This window comes from Oenanthe melanoleuca, chromosome 1A (genome assembly GCF_029582105.1).
Source record: "Oenanthe melanoleuca isolate GR-GAL-2019-014 chromosome 1A, OMel1.0, whole genome shotgun sequence".
Taxonomy (NCBI): domain Eukaryota; kingdom Metazoa; phylum Chordata; class Aves; order Passeriformes; family Muscicapidae; genus Oenanthe; species Oenanthe melanoleuca.
The window spans coordinates 21,404,029-21,417,634 of NC_079334.1; the positions used below are offsets into that span (position 1 = coordinate 21,404,029).

General features: G+C 51.3%; 1 protein-coding gene across 2 annotated transcripts in view; it reads right to left on the reverse strand.

Moving 5' to 3' along the window:
• Window positions 1-319: 319 nt before the first annotated feature.
• Window positions 320-13,606, reverse strand: part of CACNG2 (calcium voltage-gated channel auxiliary subunit gamma 2) — a 54,118-nt gene continuing 40,831 nt past the window's right edge. For both annotated transcript variants that reach the window (XM_056514950.1, XM_056514939.1), the window contains 3 exons: window positions 7,760-7,843; window positions 3,956-4,096; window positions 320-3,523 (listed from right to left, as the gene is read on the reverse strand). In XM_056514950.1, coding sequence (XP_056370925.1) covers window positions 2,988-3,523; window positions 3,956-4,096; window positions 7,760-7,843 — 761 coding nt within the window. In that variant the 3' untranslated portion in view covers window positions 320-2,987. The remainder of the gene's footprint in view (window positions 3,524-3,955; window positions 4,097-7,759; window positions 7,844-13,606) is intronic.

Sequence of the window (13,606 nt, forward strand, 5' to 3'; positions counted from 1 at the left end):
AGAGGCTGGAGCAGATGTTTTGGAGGGCAGTAGAGAAAGCCCACTTATGACTTGAGTTTACCCACACTTACTTAAAATAAAAAGTTGTGGCAAACCCTTCTCCTCTTGCCTCATCCGTTCCTGTGTCTCGAAGACCATCTTGAAGCAAGACCATCTTCTGAATTTTCAGGGAGTACAAAACTGTCCACAGCAGTAGATTCTCTTGCTGGGTTTTGAGGTACTTTTCTGGCACTACAAATCCCCCCTCAATAAATCCACATAAACGAGGACCAAGTTATATAAAAAAAAAAATCTTTATTTCATGTACCAGGATTTTTTTTTTTTTTGTAATTTTCTCTTTTTAAAATTTTTTTCTTTTTAACAGTCTGAAAAAAACCCACGAAATAAAGAAAATGGAGGTTGGTTTCTTGGACTGGTTTGAGCTGGACATGAGCAACACCCTGGGGAAAAAGCTTCCCCTCCAGCCCTTGCCTCCTGCACACGCTGTCCCGGCGCCCGCCCGCACTCTCCCCTTCCCGCCCGGCCCCGGGCGAGCTCAGCCCTGTGAATGCTCCCAGCTCCGAGCAGTGTGGGTGGGGATGGAAACCCCAGCGCCACCTTCCCTCTACGCTGGGCTCTGGGGAACTGGCTTTACCTTATTCCTCGGGGGGCACTGGAGGGGGTGGATGTCCCCTGTGGATCGTTCTGGAAGGGGCTGGGGGCCACGGGAGCACTGTCAGCAGTGGGGTGGGGTTTGAACACGCAGCCAAGGCGTTCGCATCCACCTCTTGCCCTGCGATGCCGTTTTTGGGGGTGACCCCGTCCCTCTGCTGCCCCCCGCCCTACCCCAGAGCGGGGAAGGGGGGATGGAGTAGCAGTGGGTCGAGGGGAGCGGGGAGGATCTGGCTGCTTTAAAGCAGAATCCCCGCTGGGACCTGGAGCGAGGACTGCGCAGCTCCTAAAACTGGAGCAGCAGGAACGGGGACGGAAAAAAAGTCGAAAAGTGGGTCTGAGCTGCCGAAAGGCTCAGCGGCCCCATCCTGCAAACTCGCGGCTTTGTGCCTGCCCCAGGCGCTCCTCCTTTCGGGGGGGCAGCCCCACGGGGGTCCCGTCCTCGCCCCGGTGTCTGTGGGTGTCACCCCATCACCCCTGCATCACCGCAGCGGCTCTCGGGGAGGGAGCGGCACCAAAAGGCGGCACCCGGTGCCCCTTTCCCCGGGAAGAGAGGGAGCGAGGGAGGGGGCGCAGCCAGGGGATGGGGGACCCAGCCTTGCCCTGCTGCACGGCAGCCGGGGGACCCCGGGACAGGGTGGGGACCGGGACAGAAGGCGGCGGGCATGGGGACACCCCTGGCTTGGCGCCTGTCCCCGGGGGCTCTCTGGGATGGGGGCTGCACGGATCAGCGCCTGTGGCCGGCTCTGGGTCGGGGTGTGCTCTCTGCGCCCAGGCGAGGATGGGAGCGATTTCAGGGGGCGGCGGGGTGGCCTCACCGTGCCCCTGCATGGCTGCAGCCCCACTGATGTGAGCCAAGGGGGACCTGGGCGGATTTGAGGGGTGCGTGGCCACCCTGGGGAGCCTCTGGAGCATTCACAGGAGAGCGTGAGCCCAGCAGGGCACGAGTGTGTGAGCATGGGCACACCTGTGCGTGAGTGCTGTCCCCCCCACAGCATCCCGTGTGTGTCCCCCCCACAGCATCATCACCCTAAAAGGATGGGAGCCCCAGCTGCCCTCCACCAGCCCCCCCACCCTCTACCTGTGCCTCCCACACAGCTCCCTGCTGCCTCTTTTCCTTTCTTTTTTTCACAGTTTAAAGCTGAAGAAAACAAAAATTAAAAGAAAAAAATACTATCTGTTCTTCTTGCGAGTAAATCCACTTATTATATTTACATTTATTTATAGCTGTTGTTTTATTAAAAAATTGCCACTTTATTTTTTTAAGAAACCTCTTTTGTCCTTTTTTTTTTTTTTTTTTTTTTTTTTTCTTTTTTTCTCTGCGTGTGTCTTTATTCACTGTATCTGTTTGTTTTTTGCACTGTCACCGTTAACCCCAGGGTCCCCAGGGCTGGGGGAAATGGGCACCCCCCTGGGGACTCTGTGGAGGGGTGACTCAGCATCAGCTCCTGCACTCCCTAGGGTCACTTTAAACCTCTCTGGACCTGTGGAGGACGAGCAGATCCCCACGGATCCCAGGGGAATGGAGTGGATCCCCGTGGGTCTCGGGGGAACAGAGTGGGTCGTGGCTAACTCCGGCACCCAGGATCCTCCATAACTGGCCCAAGGACACCAAAGTCACTGGCAGCCGAGCCCCCATCCCCTGTTCCCCAAGAAGCCTGTGCTGGGTTAAAGGTTAGTGGGAAACAAACCACAAAATAAAAGAATAAAACCTCCTGAAATTAAAAAAGCTGCCTCCTCCTCCTCTTCCTCCCACTTGATTTATTGTCATTTGTTATTTCTTGGTTCCCTTTTATTTTTTTATTCTGTTTTTATTAAATGTTAAAATAATGGTACATGGGAAATCATGCATTTTCTTTTAAATTTATTTCTATTTTTTAAATCTCTTTCTCTCAGTTTTAAGGTTTTTCTTTTTTTTCTTTTTTCTTTTGCTTTTTTTTTTAAAGAATTTTTTTCACTGATGTCTCTTTCCTCTTGTTTCCTTTTCGTTTGTTTGGTTTTTTTTTTTTTGTTCACTCGCTTGTTTGTCTGCTTATCTGCTTGTTCCTTGGTTGTTTTTTTTTTGTTTTTTTTTTTGTTTTTGTTTTTGTTTTTGTTTTTGTTTTTTTTGTCAGTTTTTTTGTTTGCTTTTGTTGGTTTTTTTGTGGATTTTTTTTTTTTTTTTTTTTTTTTTTTTTTTGCATTGGGAAGGTCCCCACTCCACCAAGGGGCGGTTCCACCTCCTCCTCCCCCACCCCCCTCGCTGCCCCCTGCCCCCTTCCACCCTCCCCACCCTGCAGCCCACCCCCGCCTCCTCCTGCCCGATCCTGCCCCATTTTCAGCTCCTGGCGACGGCTTCATACCGGGGTGGTCCGGCGGTTGGCTGTGTTGGTGTGGATAGAGTCCTTGTTCTCTTTCTGGATACAGTTGTGAACCTGGAGGAAACTGTTATCCCTGTCGGAGTTGTAGGTGGCGGTGGGGGTGGTGCTTGCCTTCAGCGGGTCCCTGGTCAGGGTGTACATCGAGATCTCTGTTGATGGGAGGGTGTTGAACCCTTTGATCCCGACGGGAGAGGCATCCCTGGAGTGTGAAGGCTCGGTGGAGCGGGAGCTGGAGCGACTGCGTCTCTGATAGCGGTACCGGTAGCTGGGGATGCGGGTGATGGCGGAGGACTGGAGGTAGTCCGTGGCACGGGCGTTGGCACGCAGCTGTTTGTGCCGGTCTATGAACATGTGGACGGCCAGCACTCCCACCATCTCGGCTATAATGAAGGACAGGGCCCCGAAATAGAAGGACCAGCCGTAGGAGTAGCTGTTCTTCTTGGAGTCACTCTTGGAGGGGTCTCCAGCGTTGGCTGATATGTATACGATGATGCCAATTATATTACTCAGACCTGCGAGCCGTCCGGCGGGGGAGAGAGAAGGAAATGTCAGGGAGGTCACGCGTGGCAGTGGTGGGGGATGTGGGGTGGAATCCTTGCCTGCATGGGCAGTTTTCCTCGGGAAACTCAGGCAAAACCCTCCCCGTGTGCCTGCCCCTTCCCTGGACTGCACTCCCGGTCCCGGAGAGATGTCAGACGCTAGGGAAACTCCCTCCGTCAGCTCCCAAGCAGGAGGAAAGCCCCTGCCTGCCTGCCTCTGCTGGGCCAGCAGGCAGGATGGAGAGTCATCCTTGTGACGCTGCTTTCAGCCCGAATAAGACTCATCAGGGCTGGGAAATGTACACATTCCTGCCTAGGCAGCTGCGCCCTGCAGACACCCTGGCTGGGCAGTTCCCCATCCCTGGAGCCCAGCCCCGGGGCGTCAGGCCCTGCGAATCCCTTTACCTGCAGACACGAAGAAGATGCCGGCACTAAGGATGATGTTGTGTCGGGTTTTGTAGAACTCGCTGGCTGCAATGCAGAGTCCACCCATGAAAAGCAGAATCACGCTCAGGATCGGGAAAATACTAGAGGCTCGAACAGCCCCTGCAGAGGAGAGAGGGAGGGCGGGGCAGAAAGAATAACACAGGTGTGAGAGATAGGAAACAGGGGCATGGAAATGGCACCGGGGTGGGGGACGGGGGCATGCGAGCACGTTTTGTGGGTGCGGGTGAAGGGGAGAGACAGAGGGCAGTGTGCCGTAAGGGAGTAATTTAAGGAGAGATAAAGGCATTGGGGGATGGAGGGAGGGAAGGAGGGAGAGAGAAACAAAGTGTGTCAGAAAAAGAGAGTGGTCCAAAGCAACTCTCCCAAGCCCTGGCCACTGCTGCTGCCACGAAGCTGGTGGTTCAGCACGGGGAGGCAGAGTGGGCTGTGGGGCTGGTGGCTGAGCTGGGAGCCTGCCTGCATTGTCTGTGCCTCTCTCACACTGTCTTTTCCTCTGTTTTTGGGGACACTGTGGGCTGGAGGGGGAGCCCAGGCACCATTCAGCTCTCCTTCTGCGGGGCTCTGCTGCTCAAGCCTGCACTTCAAAGAACAGCAACCCAAATGCTTCCTGCAGAGCTGCTCAATCTCGAATCCTCCCAAAAGGGCATGAGCATCTCAAGGAGATTTTTTTTTTTTTTTTAGGGCTGAGAAGGAGCTTGTGGTGCCGTGCACTGCTCTGCAGCTGCAGTGAGGACTGAGAAGAAAAAGTCCCAGCCCTGTGTGCTGAAATGCTGGGCTTATCCTAGTGATTAAATGACTGGGCTCCTTCCAGAGAGCAGTGATGGGTTTGGATGTGCCAGCTCCCACACACGCACACTCTCCATCGGTCGATATGGGAAGAGCTCAGCCAGCAGAGGGCAATGGCATAGATGCACAGATGCACGTATAGGCTCATATGTGCATGCAAAACATACCCCAAAAGCTTCTGGGGGGCCTGACTCGTGTTCACACCGCGAAAGGCCAAGCCTGTGTGTACGCACACCCCCGCACACAGGCACGCACGCACACACCGCTCGTGGGCGGCTCACTGGGAGCCAGCCCTCTGCCTCAGTCTGCTTGCAGAATATTCCTATTTTTTTTTTTTTCTAACTAGGAAGGCCTTCTCTCCTCCCTTCACAAGAGAAAATAAGCTGTTAAAGTGTGAAATGAAGCCTTGCTTGATAAAGAAAGGTATCAGACGGGCTGGTGCAATTCTGCTTGTGGAGCAAAGATCTGGAAGGGGGGATGAAAGCTAATCCTTCCTTGCCTGCAAGAATGAACCCAATGAAGCAAATGCAGGACTTTTTCCTAAGTGAGCAGAGACCCTGCTTCAAAGACCTTGTTGGCCTCTGGATCCTGCTAGGCACAAGCAATCAGCTCTTTGAGGGCCTGTGCATGGGGAATGCAGAAGGCAGGGAGAAACCTCCCTTGCTTGCTTTCCAGCTCTGCCTGGCTGTGTTTCAGGGAACAGGATAACAGTAATAACCATCTTAATAGCTTCTGGAAAAGAAGGTGGCATTTGACGATGGGAGGCTTAAATGGCAGGAAGAAAACGTCAAGCAGACACCCATTGTTGAGAGGGTTTCTAGGGGGATGCTTGGTCAGTCCTGCAGCCTGACAGCATCAGTTTTATCTGTGTTAATTCTGAAATTCACGTCTGTTGGGAGAAAACAAAGTTGCTGACTGACACAGGAAGCTGCAGGTGTCATGGATGGAGAAGGACAAAAGCCTTCCTCAGCCTTTCAGGAGGACCATGCCAGCAAGAGAGGGGGAGAATATCATCCAGTCTTCCTGGCTCTGCAGCCTGTGGCCTAAAGAAAAGGGGAGGTGGTGTATGCTCCCTAAACTCATCTGTGTCTGCTAGTAAGGAAACACAGGAATACTTCTGCTTCCTTTCTGGTGTCAGGCATTTGATTTCAAAAATCCTAAGACACCTTATGTGGATAGCTGGCAGAAATAATGGCTAAGCCATTCTAACCAGGCCATGGACACTGCCCCATCACTGTCCTGGTCCCCCAGGGCATGAGGGAATTGTCTACTTTGATACTGATAAACAACTTTCCTGGCTGTTCCTGATGGTACCACCAGGCATTGCCCATGCAGAGCACCCAGGGACTCTGGTTTGACAGAAATTCTGAAAAGAAGCTTTTCTATGGGGTCCCTCTCCAGGCAGGTCTAGGCCAGCAGAAATCTCAATTCCCTCAGGAATGACCCTTTATTGACTTGCCAAATCCCTCTTTGAACCTGGTTCTTTCTTAAAAAGGGCTCTGCCCTGGGGACACTGTCAGGTCCTGACATTGGGCCAATTTTTGTCTTCAGATCTTGTTCCCTCTGAAGGAACAAACCCGTCCTTTTTGAGATGTTTGGCCCCTTCCCCCAACTCTTTTTTCTGAAGTGCAATTGATGCTGCAAACAGCTTCCTTGCTCCCAAGCAGCTCTGCAAGGGCTGATTTACCCTCGGAGGCAGCCTGCAAACCTTTGGCATCCCTGTGAAAAACCGGATCAAACCCCTTTCAGCTCTGCTGTTCAGGGACCATGCAGCAATTAAGAGACCGGTGCTGCAGAAAGGCAGCTGGAATAAGCAATCTCTCCCGGTTATTTACAATTTACTGTGGATGAAGGACTGTTTGAGAAACCAAGAGGAAGCAGCATAAGATCTGCCTCTTTTCACATACAAATGAGCCTCACAGATCCTAAATTATCTCTCTCATCCCTGCCGCAGGGCTGGGTCTCCACATCTGGCTTGGAGCACACCCGGATGACAACGAGCTATTCTGAAAGACTCCCGGTCTTTGGAAGCCTCTGATGATTAACCTTGGAAGGTCAAAAGCACTTATCTCAGATTTCTGTTGGGAGAAGATCTCATGATGTCAAAAGACATTGGGCTTGCGGAGGCAGGGCAGGATAGCAAGGTGGGGACCTAAAAGGAGGTGTGTTCCCTGTTCAGCTGTGCTAAAGGAAGAGTAAGCTCCTGCTTCTGGGGTGGGTGGAAATGCTGGCTGGGGAGGACAACCAGGCAGGGCAATGCATGATGTGGATCTGTCCTGCTGGCCAGAGTGCTGCTGCACAAAGTGATGTGAGCTTCACTCACACATCTCAGGCTGGACTTGGAGCTGGGGCTAGATTTCATTGCAGACATGCCACATGCCTTGGGTCCAGCACCTCTCCTAGGGGCTCTGGGTGAGCACCAGGTCTTTCCTTCAAAGGGAAGGACTGTCTTTATTCCTGCTTCCTGCTCCCATCACTGAAACCAGGAAAGACCACATCTGCAGCCTCTGTAGGGAAGCGGTGTTTGGTTAAGGGTGCAGACAGACAAAATCCAGCCAATTTCTTAAGTTTGGTGCCTCTGGAGTATCAGATAAGGAAATAAAAATTTCCTCTGCTTTAGGAGGACATGTACACACACACACACACACACACATACACACACTGCCCCAGCTCAGCCAGTCTGACCTCAGGCCCAGTCAGCATTTTTTCAGTGGATTTGAATTAAGACTGATTTTATATCATAATTAATTCCTGCTAATAAAAAAAAAGCCATGGGTTGGTACTGTGAGTTCGAATTTGCATTTCTCATGGGCAGGGCCCCTGGGAGGTGAGAGTGGAGTCATTTTTAGGGGGTGGCAAGGCTCTGGGATTTCCACTGAGCCTCACAGGTCTCCACCTCTCAGCCTGTGTTCAGAAAGCAAAAGGCGCCCGACGCTCGAACCTACGAGCCGTTGCAAAAAGAGCCTGCGGACTTACGGAGGAAATATTCTGCTGTATCGGCTTCATAATCTGCATCCTCAGGGAAGTGATCGATTTGCTTACACAGACCTTTAAAATTCCCTAGGGAACAAGAGAAAAAAAGAACAAATGAGAACACCAAAACCTGCCTTGCAGGAACAGCTGCCCTCTGCATCACCTTTTGTGCCCGCCTGCCTTCCTCCCAGGCAGTGTGCCCACTGGTGTGTGCATGCCCGGGAGATGCCCGGGGCCTCTCCTTGCACACTCTCACATGTACCTCCCTCATATTTGCTCAGGAATGTGGGGTTTGCTGCCAGGATCCAGCCTGGTGCCCAGCACTCTGCAGAGGAGAGCAGCAGGAGCTCTGTGACTCCTGCTGCAGACAGGAGGGAGAGCACTGCCCTGGGAATGGGAGCCAGATACTCAAAGCAAAGTACAGGTGTCAGGGTCCCCTCCCTGAGTGACATTATCAGACCCCAGTGCTTCCCTTGGTGTGGCCCCCAGCAGTGAGAGCATCAGGGCAGGATGATTAGGTGAGGGTTGCCAAAGTATGTGTTTCTCTCAGCTGTGAATTTGCTGCCCTCTCATTTCATGGGTAGGATACATCCCTTTGTTCTGGTTTGGTGTGAGAACAAAAACCCTTCATCTTTCTCCATATGACTGCTTATTTTTGCATATCTTTGTCAGGCCTCTCACATACTGAGGCTACAAGAAGCTCAGTGCAAGTGTGTGTGTGCAGCTGAACAGCAAAACACCCTTGTGCTGGGGGAGCAAAATCTTCCACCATAAATGAGGGAAGCTGGGCTGGACACAGTTCCATCAGGCTGGTATATGTACAGGGCCTTCTGCTAGTTTGAGTCATCAGGGCACCTTTTTTCACACACTCTATGACCAACAGGGCCATCCCAGCACGGGGCCAGTGACATCTGCCAGGTCTTTTGTTAGCTGGGATGTCTACCAGATTCTTATTTTCATCACTCATATCTCCTCTTGACATCAGGAATACCACTCAAGCCACATCATAATTTTCACCATAACCATTGATTAATTAGTATCTCAAATAATCAGTTTGTCCATTCTTGTACAGGGCTGTCCACATGGAAGACAATTTCATTGTATCTCTTGGGCGTCCTACAGATTTTTTTCTCCTACCCTCCATTCCATTTCCCAATGGGCCCTTGCACTGACTGGCCATTAACACAGAACTGATGGACATAGACTGTCCAGAAAGGAGAAGTGCATTGTCTGCATGAGGTGCATAGTAGGCATGGTGATCCTGAGGCCCTCCTCACCAGAGGTCAGCCAACACAGTGGCTCAGGCTCACTGATCCCTCAGCAGAAGCATTTGGAGCCCAAGTCTGAAGAGTAACAAATGCTGTGGCAACTTGGGTAAGCCTCCTGCCACCTTGACCCTGAGCCCAGCTTCTGGACCAGCTGGGTGTGCAGGGCAAGGGGAAGATGGAGCCAGCACACTTGAGGCTGTTTCCTCTGGGAAGAGCAACAAACTCTTCCAGGCTGAGACCTGCAGTCACCATGTCAGGTCCCCAAGTCATGTGTTGGTCTATTCCACACTGATTTGAATGACCTTTCAGATATTTGTGAACAGATGGAAGAATGACCACGCTCAAAGGATTCTCCCTGAGTTTCTTCTTGAGGCCAAGCCTTGATGGATTCATGTTTGGGATGCTTTGGGAGGCAGTCCTGAGTAAATAGCTGAGAAAATGGAAGGCAGGTAGGTGGGTTCCTTCAGGTCAAGCCCCAAGTTTGGCTTCTTCTGCATCCATCTGTTTCATGTCTGATGTCTCCAAGCTACCTATTGCAATTAGCTACTAATTTGAAAAGCTTGCATGAAGAGACTAGATACAGAAGAGAGGAGTGTGTGTGTGTGCAGTAAGAGGTAAGTAACAGGAGAAGAAAGTAGGAACAAAGCCTCTCTGTGTAGCTCTGACATACTATTCCCACACTGTAACTGTGGGTTATGAAAGATTATTAATCACCCATCCCCAATCCAGTTACCCTGTTCAAAAAGTATCTGCTTCTGAGCCATGGCTCTTCTGGAAGGAAAGCTTCATAGCCAAGTAAATTGCCTTGGCACACTTCCACCCTGCTGCTTGCCCACTAAAATCCCTATGAGGCAGGCAAATACAGCATGAAGGGGGTCCTTTCCCTTGCTTGCCCCTCACTGCCTGAGGCCATCTGCCTGTGACAGATGAGCAGCTCCTCATCCTGGTCCTTTGGCTGCTGTCACTGCTGTACAGTGCATGTGAACACTGGCACACTCCAGGGCACTGGGGAGGTCTCCAGCTTCAGATTTCAGTTCCTTGCCCAGCAGATCCTGAACACTGAGTTCCTCCTGCCTGTACATGCTGGGGGAGCAGGCAGAACCTGCATACACCTCCCAGGTGATGTTCCTGGCACACAGCCAGAGCCTCTCAGTTGGAATCAGCCAGGGAGGGAAGATGCAGTGCATCTGGAAACCCCCTCACTGTGTGACATCCTTTCCTTGCTTCCTTTTTTTTCCCTCTCCCCCGCTCTGTTTCTTGCTGAATTTGAGACTGATTAATTCCTATGTAAAGAATTGAGCTGCTTGGGGAAGATGCTGCATCTGGTGCAGGCTGTCTTTTATATGGACTTGCGTGGGATAGCTGGTTAGAGGTTCAGTTGCATGCAGGCAGGCTGAGGGGATACACAGGCTCTTTGAAAATCTGCTCCTGGTGCTCAGTGTCCCAAAGGCTTTGCTGACCTGGCCCAGCAGGGTACTTGGCCATTGGAGTGTCCAGCCTTGGCTTGCTTAAAATGCTGTGACATTGTGGAGCTGCCCTTCTCCACAGGCTGATATGCTGTGCCACGTTGATTCTCCTCCCTGGATCAACCCTACTGGGGTTCATGGGGTAGCCTTGGTCCCACTTTAGCCCCTGCTTTGTCTGTGCTCAGCACAGTGCTGTGGGTTTGGATGCTGACTGTTTGCCTGTGCTACCACACCCTCTCCTCCAATGCCTCCTAGCTCCTCTGGGCGACGGATGGGGAAAGGATGCAGAATTTAGGTCATTAATGCGCTAACTGGGAATATAAGAGAACAAGATTCAGTTTTTGCTCTGCCACGGGCGTGCTGTTAAAACCACTTCTCCCTGCCTCAGAGTCCCACCCTGTAAAATGGGGGTGACAGCACTCTTCTGCCTGGTGCCGTACGGGGACGTGTTAAGCAGGGCATGGTGTGGGTGTGCTGGTGCCAGCAGCTCCCAAAGTGCATGGAGTAGGTGAGTGATAGATGGCAGCGGTTCAGAAACCTGCTTGGTGTGGGGAAGGCCTCGATGTCACTGCTTGTGCCAAGGTCACTCAGCTCTCTGACGGACATCTGTGGCCTGCTGAGATGGTGCAGCAGCTTCCCTGGCACCTGTGCTGGTGGAAGCACAGAGGGGGATGGAGCAGCTCAGCAGTGCTGCTGAGGTCTGACACAACAGCCTCTTCTTGTGCTGTATGTGTGGTCTGCGGAGCCAGGGATGGTGAGAGCCGTGTGCCACCCTGGAGTTAATACTCCTGAACGCCTGAGCAAGATCAAATCATCATGTGGGAGGGCATGTAGGGCTCTGAGAATCCCCCCAAGGAAGTAAGAGCAACATCTCCTCTCTACTTGAGTCCCTTTGCCCTTCCCATTCTTCCCAACTCCAGGTATTTCATGCTGTGAGCCTTGAAACAGGGCATGTGCCTCTGTCTTCTCCCATACGCCTCTCTGAGAAACTTAAACCACATGCTTCCACCTCCTCTTTGTAGCTCTCCCAGCCCAGTTTGGGCTCTCCCCCATCCTTGCTCATGTTCACCCATCAGATCTTTCTCCTGTTTCTCAGTCCCTCTCACTCATGACAGCCACCCCCTCTCTCTGGCTTGTGGGCATCCTCCAAACTGCCTGCTTTGGGGTGTGCAGGCTGCAAAGAAGGCGGGGATGAGCATCAGCCTGTCTCAGAACAGGAAGGCTGCAGATGCCCAGGTTCATGGAAAATCACAGAGCAGTCCTCACATCCCTTGTGTGTTACTGGGAGTCTTTAGGCAAGATCACCACCGTTTGCTTGTTGCCTGCTCCTGCTTTGGAAAATGCAGTTTAGAAGAGCCAGGATTGGTGCAGTAGGCACCCCTCCAGTGCCTGGCCAAGGACAGAAGTTGCCCAGTTGGGTCATTAGGAGCAGAGACAGTCTCTCACACTGCCAAGAGGGACTAAATGTCTAAGATGCATTAAATTCAGTGTCAACTGTGTGTTCATCTCTGAGAGAGACCTCCTCCAGTGTGTCAGGATCATTGTTTGGGTATAAGCTGTCTATCCAGGACAGCTGGCAGCCACCAGCCCTGCTGCAGCAACACTCAGACTCAGCTACCCCCGATGAGAACCCAGCTCAGTATTGTTGATGATACAGTTTATTTTTATGCCACTTTGTGCAGCCCTGTCTCTTTCAGAAGTCTTGCTTGCCTGCAGAGTACAAGCCATTGCAAAATAGTAAGTTCCAAAGAATGAAAAGCTACTCCCTTCCTGCGAGGTAAGAACACTTTTAAATGGTCAGGACCATACATCTGAAAACTGCAAGCCAGAGGCAGAGGAAAAGACATCCAAAAGGAGAGAAGCAGACAAAGAGGGAAGAGAACAGAAAGACCTGTTTTCCCAGAATGATTTGTGGTTATTTCCATTTATGGAGAAAAGCAATTCACTGAAAGCTTTTCTTCAGTCTCACTCTCTAATTTAGCAGAGGTTTTGGCATGATGGCTTCTAGAGAAATAAATAAAGGGGGCTGGATATAGCTGTCGTCTCTAAAAGCTGAGAATGATGGCTTGGTGTTGGCCAAGGATTCAGTATCCCTTTCTGCCACACGCTCCCTGTATCATTTTAGGCAAGCCACTTACCCCTTCCCCCAACGCCTTCACTCAGAATGGGAATAATGGTATTTCCCTGCCTCAGGAGAGTAGGCTCAGGACATTTGTATTAAAAATATGAAAGTGATCAGACACTTGATCATTTGGGCCAGATAATTCTTCCCACCATTTGGTTCAAATGTAACATGCTCATTTTCCATGTGACCTTCTGTGCATGAAGGCTGTGCAAACATGACAGATCTCAGAATTTCCCACTTGTGCTGCCTGCCCTAGGTGCAGGTTAAACTGTTTGCTATCTGTTTGTCCATGAAGGGGATACAAGGAATGGCAGGTAGTCAGGCACAAACACAAACGTTCCTGCTCCAGGGCTCTGTTTCTGAGCAGTGTCCCCTTGGTACCAGGTGGTGAAGTGGGGCTCAGAGCCAGCCTCTGGGCTATGAAGACAAATTCTACAGCTACATGGCAAACTGCTGGCATGCCTTTCTTGCACACAAAAGGCTTCCAAACCAGGAGAGGAGGTTTGTGATCCCTGTCAAAAATTGACACTGGTGACACTGAGTTGTTAATGCCCAACCTGACATGACTGCAAGAGGAAGGAGTAAGGTTTCATGAAGTGACAAAGAGTACAGGAAAAGCCTTTTGAAGGCATTTTGATTGCTCTCCTCCCTTCCAAGAATGAAGCACTTGAGAGCACACATAATTTTGGGGGATTTGGAGCTGATGAAAAGCACAGTGGCAGGGAGCACAGACAGTGCTTGTGGGTATCTGCTTTTACCCACCTGTGCTGTCACTCCCAAAAGAAAGACTGGCCCTTCAAAAGGGCTCATTATCCATCTCTGGGAATCTCTCCATAGATAGCACCTTATAAAAATTAGACCATCTTTTCACCTGCCTCAGTACACAGGTTACAGGGTGTAGGGTTAAACCAGCAAATAGAGCACAAGGGATGGTTGTTCTAGGGCTGGAGCAGGTGCTGCTCTTGCAGCTCTGACCTTGCACAGTGGCAGG